General features: G+C 39.5%; 1 protein-coding gene across 4 annotated transcripts in view; it reads right to left on the bottom strand.

The window, feature by feature from the left end:
- Ash1l (ASH1 like histone lysine methyltransferase) overlaps positions 1–12333 on the bottom strand; it is a 227482-nt gene that overhangs the window by 89783 nt on the left and 125366 nt on the right. For all 4 annotated transcript variants that reach the window (XM_023713581.1, XM_023713580.1, XM_004629756.2 and 1 more), the window contains one exon: positions 7718–8462. In XM_023713581.1, coding sequence (XP_023569349.1) covers positions 7718–8462 — 745 coding nt within the window. The remainder of the gene's footprint in view (positions 1–7717; positions 8463–12333) is intronic.

Below are 12333 nucleotides of genomic sequence, written 5' to 3'. Positions count from 1 at the left end.
CCTGAGAGAATGTTTTCTCTCCATGTGACTCTCCTTAGGCACACTCTACATCATCGATCACTTTCTTCTCTGGCCCCATAATCTCCTTGATTAGAAAATTTGGGACACTACTGAGTTACATGACGTTACAGTACAAGTTCTCATATGTCCTGAGTCTTAACTGACCTTGGAAGGCTAGGGCCAAAATGCTGGCTTTCCTTGTGGCCCTCCTTTTTCTCTAATTTTGGTCTGCAAATTTAGGTTGTTAACCCTCCAGAAGAGAAGCTTATTGTTATTATCATACAACCTAGGCTGTTAAGCTTAACTTCACTATCTGTCTGCGTATCAAAGATCTTAGGCATAACATGGAACAGGTATTTTTCATCAAGTATTGATATGTTGAACTTTAAGTCCCTACAGAATATGATGAAACAATTTTAAAAATTAAAATATATTTTAAAAACAGGCATAAAGAATTATATAATTCTTATGTTGAAACATATGTCCAGAAATCTAACCATATACAACCCTGTAGCAGGACAATCCCGCAACATTTCGTGTAATTCATTAATTTTTATTACCATGGTAATAAAAATTAGTCTATGGGGTAAAAAACTGTAATTTACTTACCTTTGACCTGTTAACTTAAGCTATTTCCATTTTTTATATATATTTTATGACCATTAATTCATATTTCCATATAGTTCAGGTGAGCTTTGAACTCACCATGTAGCCTAGGACGGCCTAGAACTTGAAGCAGTTCTCCTACCTCAGGCTCCTGAGTGCTGGAATTACAGGTATGTGTAATCATACAGTTGGGCAAAAAGTTCTTTTTTCATTTAATTATTACTTTACTTAGTTCACCCATTTGATTAGTTTTCAAAGAAATCATTTTGGTCTTTTTTTTTTTTTTTTTAAATTTAGTGCAAGGTCTACAGGGTCTCACTATACAGATTGGACTTGTGGTGATCCTCCTGTTTTCAGCCTTCCTAGAGCTGGGATTACAGATGAGCACCACCATGCCCAGTCTCAATGTCTCAGCATACCCTGGGGGTGGGGCTGGCACAGCATGCCAGGTTCGAACCCTGGTCCCTGCTCTGCCTAAGCAGCAGCTTTAATCTGCAGAGGTATCTGGCCGGTCCTGATTTTGGTCTTAAATGATTCTATCATACATTGCTTTTATTAATTTAAGGCTTTTTTTTTTTTTTTGGTGGAACCAGGGATTGAACTCAGACCCTTGTGCTTGCCAGGGAAGCAATTATTCTACTGAGCAATCTCCCCAGCCCCAATGATTGTGGATCTTAACTGCTTTACTGTTCTTATAATTTCTTACCTGAATATGTGGATCAGCAAATTATTATTTTTAGTGATATAAGCATAAAAGACTAGGACTGGGGAGATAGCTTGGTGGTCTAAGCACTTGCTTGGCAAGTGCAAGGATCCAGGTTTGATCCCTGGTACTGCATGCCCTGGAACCCTTGGCACACTGTGCTGGCCACTGTAAGTGGGCATGGTGATGCACACCTGTAATCCCAGTGCCAGGGTGGCTAAGACAGGAAGATCACTATGAGTCCAAGGTGAGTAGCTAGACCCTGTACCAAATAATTTTTTTAAAAAGCATGAAAGACTATTTCAATGCAACTTCTGGCATATCCCAGAAGTATTTTATTAAGTTTTAATTTTTAAAAAAAATTTATGTGGCAACAGGGTTTGAATCCAGGGATTTAAAATGAGCTATATTTCCAGTCTTTTCATTAAATTTTATTTTGAGACAGGGTCTTGCAAAATTGCCCAGACTGGCCTTGCACTTGAGATCTACTTGCCTGCCTCAGCCTCCTGATTAGCTGGGATTGTAGACATGGCATGGGACTAGCTCACTTAAAATTTGTTTTCCTTTTTGAGACAGGGCCTCACCATGCAATTCAGGCTGACCTTGAACATCCTTCATAGTCTAGGTTGGTCTCAAACTTCCAGTGATCCTCCTGCCTCTGATTCCTGAGAGCTGGGATTACAGGCATGTACCACCACACCTGGATCCAATTTTATTTTATTTGTTTGTTACTGGGGATCAGACTCAGGATCTTGCACTTGCCAGGCAGGTGCTTGTGCCACTGAGCTATCTTCCCAGCTCCAATTTTAAAATATTTTTATTTATTTATTTTAGTAGTATTGGGACTTGAACTCAAAAATCTCCACCATGTTTTGCAAGTGCCATATGACTAAGGAACACATTGAGATTTTTAGTGTTTATTTTTTAACTTGAAAATTTTTATACATTTTTTAAAAAATGTGTTTAGTACAGGGTCTTTCGAGTCTCACTATACAGATCAGACTCATAGTGATCCTCCTCTTTTCATCCTCTCAAGTGCTGGGATTACAGGCACGTGCCACCATGCCCATTCTCAATTATGTCTCAGCTCAACCCCAAGGGGCGGGGCCAGCACAGCATGCCAGGGATCAAACCCCAGGCACTACACTCTGCCTAAGCAGGTGCTTTGGTCTGCTAAGCTATCTGGCCGGGCTATATATTGTTTTTAAATCTTAATTTTTTTTCAGATTTCTGTCTAGAATCCAGCTTGCAGCTATTTTTTTTTCCCCCAGTTTAAAGCCAAGTATCTTTTATTTGGAATTATATGATTAAAGCCAATTTTCTAAGTATGCAGCCAGAACAAATGTGGTTTTAAAAAGCACATAGATGGGGCCGGGGAGATGGCTGAGTAGAATAAGCGCTTCCCTGCAGCTTGCAGCTATTAATTTGCATTATGGTTTGTTATTAGTCAATAGTTACTAAATATCCTACTCTTACTTTACTCTGCGTTTTGGCCATAGTTGCTTTCTTTCACTTCTCTGGAACTTTAATGCCTTTTCAACATATACTTTCCTATTGTGTTTACTCTGGCCTTATACTTTTTTTTCTGGGTACTAGGAATTAAACTAAAGATCTTGTGCCTGCCAGGTGCTGTGCTGCTAAACTATATCTTCTGCCCCTTATTCTTTTGTTTTTGTCTTTTTGAGACAGGGTCTTGTTATGTAGTTCATGCTGGTCTTGAGCTCATGTTGTAGCCCAGGTTGGTCTCCAACTGGCAATGATCCTCATGCTTCAGCTATTTGAGTGCTGGGATTACAGGTGTGCACCACTGTGGCTGGCTCCTTTATTCTTTTTTTTGTTTGTTTGTTTTGTTTTTTGGGTTTTTTTTTTTTGGTGGAACCGGGGATTAAACTCAGACCCTTGCGCTTGCCAGGGAAGCGCTTATTCTATGGAGCCATCTCCCCGGCCCTCCCTTATCCTTTTAAGTAATATAAGAAATCTATTCTGTGGATTTTATCTCCATCACTACCTACTCAAGAAAAATAAGTCAATTACTCTACTATATATGCTCATCATATATAGTAAATAATTCATAAAAGCATTTGGACTGTAAAGTTCATGAAAGCAGGAAAATTATTTTCTTTATTTTTTTTTTGGTAGTGGAGATCGAACTCAGGACCTTGTGCTTGCCAAGCAGGCACTTAAGCCACTGAACTATCTCCCTGGCCTAGGGTAAATATTTTCACTTATCACTGTATTCCTAAGTAGCTGGATTCTAATGATTTTGTAATAAACTTAATGAATAAATGAATAAAAATATATCATATAACAAGTACATATAAATTCCAGTCAAGAAAAAGTCAAACTTGCTGGCTTTGAGAATTTACTATATCATGTCTTTTCACATACAATTTCTTTTCTTTTTTTTTGGGCAGAACTGGGGATTGAACTCAGGCCCTTGCGCTTGCCAGGAAAGTGCTTATTCTACTGAGCCATCTCCCCAGCCTTTTTTTTTTTTTTTCCTTTCTGGTACTGGGAATCTAACTCAGGACCATGTGCTTGCCAGGCAGGTGCCTATGCCACTGAGCTACATCCCTAGCCCCTTTTCTTTTTTGGTACTACAGATCGAACTCAGGGCCCTGCACTTGCCAGGCATGTGCTTATGCCACTGAGCTATATCTCTGGCCCTCTTCTTTTCTTTTCTTTTTTGAGACAGGGTCTTGTTATGGAGTTCAGACTGGCCTTGAGATTACTTTATAGCCCAGGCTGGTCTTGAATTTGCAACAATCCTCATTTCTAAAGTTAGTACAACAGTGATACCAAAATAGAACCAAAAAATGTTGCTATGACTATTTAAACATTTGATAAAAAAATTAAATCTCTTAGTCATGTAACATAAAACAAATCTTAAGTTATTAAAAGTTAAACGTAGCTAGATGTGCATGTCCAAGTACGAATGAGAAAGGATCATTACCTTGAGTTTAAGACCTATTGAGCTACATAGTAAGTTTAAAGTCTGCCTGAACTATATAGCAAGAGCTCGTCTCAAAAAATCAAGCAGATAAACTAGCAACATATAATTCACTGAAGGAAAGTAATTAAGCAATGATAATATGAGCCTACTATGGAGTAAGGTAAGGGATTTTTGGCGATACTGGGATTGAACCCAGGGCTTTTACTCTGAGCTATATTCCAAATCTGGTTCTAATTTTTTTTATTTTGAGACACTAAGTCATTAAATTACCCAAAGAGGCTTCAAACTTGAGATCTTCCTGCCTTAGCACCCCAGAGTATAGGGATTAGAGGTGTATGCCAAACTGGGTGTGATTGCGCACACCTGTAACCCAAGCACTCAGGGAGACTGAGGCATGATTGCTGTGAGTTCAAGGCCAGCTTGGGCTACAAAGTGAGTTCAAGATTTGCCTAAACTTCCTGGTGAAACTCTTGTCTCAAAAACAAAGGGCAAGTCAGAAAGCTCACCAGATTAAAGCATCTGTTTAGACAGAGGCAGGGATTGGGTGTTTGATCCCCAGTTTGCTATGTCAGCCCTACCCTTAGGGTATGCTGAAACCGCAATTGAGATTGGGCGTGGTGGTGGGTGCCTGTAATCCCAGGAGCTCTGAAGGTTGAAAAACAGGAGGATCACTGCAAGTTAGATCTGTGTAGAAAGGCCCTGTAAACCCTGTACTAAATACATTAAAAAAAAACAACCCAAAAAAACAAAATCAGAACACCTATAACTACATGAAAAGACAGACAACATCATTAGTAATTAGGGAAATGTAAATCAAAACAATAATGAGATACTACTTCAGACCCATCAGGATGGCTACAATGACTAAAAAGTAGAAAGGATATAAAGCAACTGAAAACACTGCATTGTTACGGGGAATGTGGAATGGTATAGCCACTGTAGAAAACACCACAGTAGTTTCACAAAAAAAAAAAAAATTAAAAATAACTGTCATATGACTCAGCAAAAGCACTAAATATAGGGTTTTTTTTTTTTTTTTTTTTTTTGTATTTTAGGGAAGGGTCTACAGGGTGTTCAGGGTCTCACTACTGGATCGGACTCATAGTGATTCGCTTGTTTACAGCCTCCTAAGAGCTGGGATAACAGGACCCAGGGGGCAGGGCCAGCATAGCAGGCCCAAGGATTGAAACTCCGTCCCCCACGCTTTAATCCGCTAAACTATTTGGCCAGCCCTCTGATATAGGGTCTTAAAGTAACATTTGAACACCCTTCACTTTCCCAGCATCTCTGAATAATCACCTAAAAAGAAAGCCACCTAAATACCCACTAACGGATAAATATGCAAAATGAAGTATGATGGACTATTCTTTAGCCTAAAAAGAAAAGAAAATTCTGACATACACTAAAAGATAGCTGAGCTTTAAAGGACCTTAATACCAGTCATAAAAATACAAATACTATGATTTTACTCTTATGAGGTTCTCAGAATAGCCACAATCACCAAGACAGAAAATAAGACAGTGGTATTTAGAGGCTTGGCAAAGGGAAGAATCAGATTATCATCTTTTAATTGGTACAGTTTCACTTTTGCAAGGAAGAATTATAGAAAATGTATGGTGAGGCTGGTGGGATAGTTCAGTGGACTAAAGCACCTGCTTAAATTAAGCAAGCTTAGGCAAATACATGGACCGTGGTTCAATCCCTAGCACAAAAAAGTTGCACCAGCCCCACCCCCCAGGGCAGGCTGAGCCAGCCAGAGTCTGGGCTAGTGGCGCATGCCTGTAATCCCAGCGCCGGGGAGGCTGAAAGCAGGAGGATCACCATGATTCCAAACTGCATAGTGAGACCCTATAAAAACCAAATGCAGTTAAAAAAAGGAAAATGTATGAAGATTTTACATGATGAATACCACTGAAATGTACACTTGAAAATGGTTAAAGGCAGCCAGAAATGGTGGTACATAACTGTAATCTCCGCACTTTGGGAAACCTGAGGCAGAAATATAGCAAATTTAGGCTGAGCTTGGGGAAATTAAGTGATTTAGCAAGATCTTGACTACAAAAAAAAAAAAAAAAAAGTTAAATGTAGGCTGGGGATATAGCTTAGCAGTAGTACACTTGCCTAGTGTGTGCAAGGACCTGGGTGTTTGACCTCTAGCAACCCACCACACCAAGGTAAAGGCTGGGGATATTAGAAACATATAATATGTTAAACCTTGGATTTAATCCACTGCACCCAAAAAGATCAATCAATCAAAATGAAGCCTAACAAAAGACTTCCCATACACCAAGTACACTCTCCAGAAAAGAATAAAGAATCTGATGGGGTACACAAAAGGATTAAATGGTCTTTTAAAAATTATTTTTACTTTCTGTGTTGTATCTTTGGGAATAAAGCAAAATTAAAAAATGATACTATGGCCAGGCATGGTGGTACAGCCCTATAATTTCAGCACTTGGAAGGCTGAGGCAGGTGGTATGCCAAGAGTTCCAAGCCAACCTGGGCTATACAGTGAGTTCCAGGCTAGCCTAAAGAACAGAGTAAGAACCTGTCTCAAAAACAATAATTTAAAAAAAGGACAGTCTTTACATATTTAAAAATAAAAAAGATTTTAAGATTAACAGAATAATCCAACTCCCCCCCCCCCGCTGTATTTTTACTACAGAGTCTCCAGAGTCTCACTACACAGATTAGACTCAGTGATCCTCCTGTTTTTAGCCTCCCAAGCACTGGGTTACAGGCTCATTCCACTATGCCCAGTCTCAGTCACCATCTCAACATGCCCTAGGGACGGGGCCAGCACAGTCCAATTGATCTTTTGGGTCTTCCTTTCTAAGATTATGAAAAAAAGAAGGAACAATGGTCATGCCAAAAAGGGTGAAAGTCATGTGCAGCCTATTCGCTGCCCAAACTGCACCTGGTGTGTACCCAAGGATAAGGCCATTAAAAAGTTTGTCATTCAGAACACAGTTAAGTCTGTCGCTGTCAGGGACATTTCCGAAGCGAGTGCCTTCAATGGTTAGTGTTTCGCAAGGTCTATGTGAAGCTGCATTACTTGAGTTGTGCCATTCATAGCAAAGTGGTCAGGAATCCATCTCGTGAAGCCCGAAAGGACTCAATACCTCCATCCTAATTTAGACCTGCTGGTGTTGCCCCATGGCCTCCACCAAAGCCTATGTAAGGAGAGCTGGATCTTAATGGACTGAAGAAAACTGTCTCTTAAGAAATAAATAATAAATTGAATGTTATACTTTCGACATCATGTTGAGTATACTTGTCAGAAGTGGGTTGGGTTAATTCAACCTATCCAAGTTTAAACTGGCACTCTGAAAACAACTAAAGAGGAACACACCAGCAAGGAGGGGGGAAAAAAGAATAATAATTCAACTGTATAGATTTATTACAGTTTTACAAAGCTAGATGGTTCTACTTAAATAATTTAAATTAGAAATTACCTTTTATTGTTTTCTTGCTCTTCCTCCTCTGGTAATGGCTTTTGCTTTTTCTTGGCCTGTTCTTCTACTATCCAATTTTTCCTCTTCAACCCCTTCTTATGTTCTGAGTTCAAGTTCACACTCTGAACAACAGCCTCAATTACATCAGTAACTGTATCTGGACTGAGATGCAGTGGTGTTTCCTCCTCACCTTCATTCAATTTTGGGCTGACAAACTGGGCAGCCTGGAATGCTTGCATCGATACCACAGCCTGGAAAGGACACTTCCGAGGTCGACCAGGTCTGCGTTTTACAAAGTTATTCCCTGTCCTGGCCTGCCTTTGAAGTTTTTTGGCTTTTAAAATTTTATTGACATGGTCCAGGTTTTTCTTAGTGGCCAAGATTTTGTCATAATTGCACATTTTCCGAGCTTGGCGCTGCATAGCTTCCACTACACTTCTCTTGATATGATGGGGTGAACACCTGCTTGTGGTCAACTTTTCAGAAAGGAGCGAGATGTTGTTACTGCAAGAGTCACTTGGGACTGCAGGCACTAGAAGACTGTCTGGTTTTGCCAGAGTTCGTTCCTTGCTGTGGGTACGGCCTGGACTGGAGGAAGGTGGTACAGATGCAGTTGCAATCACAGCATCAATGTTTTTCTCCATGGGCTCTTGGTCCTCATGTTGTACCATCCGCTGTAGTAGACTATCGACAGAGTCATCCATGGAAGCAACCAATCTTGGACTTCGAGAGGAAACTCCATTTACTAAAAAAGACAGTAAATCATACATAGACAAAAATTAATCCCAGCTAGTTATGAATAATTTTATACACTGATGAAAGACAAGGGAGTTACTCTATTTTCCATAGCAAGACTAAACTTAATAACTATAAACATTTATCTTTCATATGTAAGCTGACAATTTACAGTATTTTTCCTGAAGGATTATTATAATAAGCCTAAGAAAATAAAAATTGGTACACATTTCCCAAATAAGATGTAGATTAAAAACCATTCTAGCCAGGCATGGTGATGCACACCTGTAATCCTAGCACTCAGGAGGCTGAGGTGGGAGGATCCCTCAGAGTTTTTGAGTCCAGCTGTAGTCAGTTCAAGGCCATCCTGAATTACATGGTGAGACAGTGAGACCCTTTCTCAAAATAACCATAACAAAAACCCAAAATAACAAAGATATTCTATATGTGACGAAGAGCAAAAGATAAGAGTTTAATTGTTCAAAAATGAATGTCTTCAAGTCAACAGCTTCTGACATTGCCAGTCCTACAGATAACCCACTACTATTATGGACTATTGGATTATTTTGCTGAACTCATGCACCTACAATATTTAAATGGCAATGGATTACCCATCTCTAATAAAACTAAACAAAAAAGGGGATATAAATGAAGGACCATTTTATAGTGAGATAGATAGATAAATATCTATATATATATAAAATAGGATAAACATACAGCCACTTTCTCTTACTTCAATGAGAAGAAAGGTTTGTAGTGATAGTGTTCGGACAGGATATCATGTCTGCATCGTGTATTATGAATACTACGAAGACAACAATATGCAATGTATTAATTATTGTAACTGTCCTACTAACCTGTTTTGAAACAGTCTGATTGCTATTTGTTTCTCAATAAAATTAGTTTTTAAAAAATAAGTGTCTTTTAGGTTAAAGGACTTGATTTTTATTTTTAGGGAGTGGATTTTTTTGGGGGGGATATTATACTGGGAACTGAACTGAGGACTTTGTGCTTGCCAGGCAGGTACTTATGCCACTGACCTATCTTCCTATTCTATTCCCTAGTTTCATTTTTTTGAGATAGGGTTTTGTTATGCTGTTCAGGGTGTGTGTGCGCGTGTAGGGTCTCACTACACAGCTCATACTCATAGTGATCTTCTTGATTTCTGCTCCCCATGCGCCACCATGCCTGGACTCCATTGCCAGCTCAGTGTGCCCAGGGGTGGGATCAGTGCAGCATGTGGTACCAGGGATTGAACCCTGGCCCCTGCACTTACCTAAGCAAGTGCTTAGTCTGCTGAGCTATATCACCGGCTCTAATTTTTTTTTTTTTTTTTTGTGGCTGGTTCAGCCTGCCTTGGGGGCCGGGCTGGAGCTGCATGTGGTAATGGGGATTGAACCATGCACCTGCGCCGGCCTCAGCTTGCCTAAACAGGCGCTTCAGACTACTGAGCTATCTCACTGGCCCTGTTAATGCAGTTCAGACTGGTCTTTTTTTTAATTCTTCAGCTAACACAGAAGAGATGATTTATTATACACATTTTACACTCAGCCAAAAGCGAGAACAGAAGTAGTCCAGAATGCCACAGGTCTGGGGCAAAAAAAACCCCCAGGAGACTGCTTAGTTGGAACCAAGTGGATCTCCTTTGAGGTGGTGTTGGCAATCAGATGGCAATGAAGTTCTAATCCAGCATGCAGTCCAAAACTTGCATGAGCACTGTCAGCCTCCAGCATTCTTTCTGTTCTTTTGGCTCCATGGGTGTATGAGCTATTTTACTTGGATTTCTGTCTCATCTTTCTTCTTTTACACTTCAGCCTGCGCATTCGCTTCTTCCTCCACTTGGCTCTCATGGCGCAGAGGTTCCTAAGAAGATGGCGTTAAAGTTGAGAGCCAGACTGGTCTTGAACTCAGCTTGTAACCCAGACTGGTCCTAAAGTCACAATGATCCTACTGTCTCAGTCTTCTGAGTACTAGAATTACAGGTGTGTGCCACCACATCTATTTATTTTCATAGCTTCAATTATCATCAGTATACAAGAGACTTCTAAATATACAACACAATCTTCAGTTATATCTGAAAATAACTCTAATGAAAAATGACCATTCCTTCACTTTCACATTTAAAAGCTTTAATTTTGGGGCTGGGGAGATGGGTCAGTGGAATAAGTGCTTCCCTGGCAAGCACAAGGGCCTGAGTTCAATCCCCAGTTCGGGGGGGGGGGGGGGTTCCATTCTGGTGCCTGAAAACAAACCTAATTGCTAATTGTAAACTGAATAAAAATATTTTAAAAATAAAAATAAAATAAAAGCTTTAATTTCAGCTTTGGCTTTCTAGTTCTATCTTTTTTTATGATCTTACCCTATTCTACTGGCTTTGGCAATTTATTGGGCTGTCACCTACATTCTGGTGTTTCTTGAACAGGGACCTATTCTAATTTTTTATTTTTCCATGTTTCACAGAATTCTCAAAATCATATGGGCATGCTGACTAACGCTTATAATCCCAGCACACTGGAGGCTGAGGCAAGAGGACTGTTGGGAGTCAGCCTGAATCACAGAGTAAGTGAGATCCTGTTTTTACTTTTTTAAAATTTTTTTGTGGAACAGGGGATTGAACTCAGGCCCTTGCACTTGCCAGGGAAGCACTTATTCTAATGAGCCATCTCCCAAGCCCGGAGACCCTGTCTTTTGTTTTTTTTTTTTTTTAAAAAAAAAAGCAAAACAAAACAAACCATAACCTCTCAAACAAAAACAACAAAACTTTTCAAAATCGTATTCACATCTTATTTCATTATATGCTCTGTAATCATGCTCCTCATTTGGATTCCCTACAACAGTAAGCAATATCATAAAACCAAATATTCAAGATTATTATAGCTCAGCCGCATAAGCACCTGCCTGGTAAGATTATATATACTGTGTCAAGAATTTGGTTATCCACATCATCTATTCTTTCTCCTTCATTCTCTTCCACAAATCATAAAATATTTTTCCCATAAAATTTTATCTAATGTTAGTATGACCTAGGGCCAGGGCCACAGCTCAGTGGCACAGCATCTACCTGGTCCTGAGTTACATTTGCCATAGGATTAAAAAATATATATATATGATTCACTGGACCTACCTACATGGTGTTTTTTTGTTTTTGTTTTTGCTTTTGTACTAGGACTCGAACTCAGGACCTGGCACTTGTGCGACTGAGCTATATTCTTAGCCTTTCTTGCAACTGAACAGAAATAAGAATATAATGATTTACAATGTTAGGTGAGGTAAGATACCACTTCCATTAAATTTCTGTCTTGGGACACTTGCTCTGGGATCATAAATTACACACTGTAAGGAAAAGGATGCAACATTTTTCATGAAGGTCAACAAATCCTGTTGAGGTCATAGCCAAAGGCCAATTATCAATGGCCAGATAGATGAATGAGGAAGGCTCTGGGATGATTTTAGCATACTACCATCTGATCATAGCTACAAGACAGACCTAAAGAAACTCTTAAGATAATAAATGATTACTATTTAATGTAAGTTTATCATAATTTGTTTTCCAGAAATAGATAACTGAATCTGTGCATCTAGTAGGTATGTGCCTATAATTCTGGCTACTCAGAAAGCTAAGACAGGAGGATTCCAAGTCCCAGGCCAGGTTCGATAATTTAGTAAGACCCTATCTCAAAACATAAACAAAACAAGCTGGGGATATACTTCAGTGCTAAGACTACTGACCTACCAAGTTCAATGGCCTGGGTACATACATACATACTTTTTCCGATTAGAGATCTTTAGAAATGTTATGTTTTGTGTCTAGTTGTCCCCCAAAGCCTCATGCTGTCATGGGGCGGGGACTTCTAGTTTGAGATTAATTCATGATCAAGGCT

The sequence above is a fragment of the Octodon degus genome, unplaced genomic scaffold (assembly GCF_000260255.1).
Source record: "Octodon degus isolate 3935 unplaced genomic scaffold, OctDeg1.0 scaffold00032, whole genome shotgun sequence".
Taxonomy (NCBI): Eukaryota; Metazoa; Chordata; class Mammalia; order Rodentia; family Octodontidae; genus Octodon; species Octodon degus.
The sequence above is the reverse complement of the archived record's forward strand: the minus strand, read 5'-3'. Positions and strand labels throughout refer to the sequence as shown.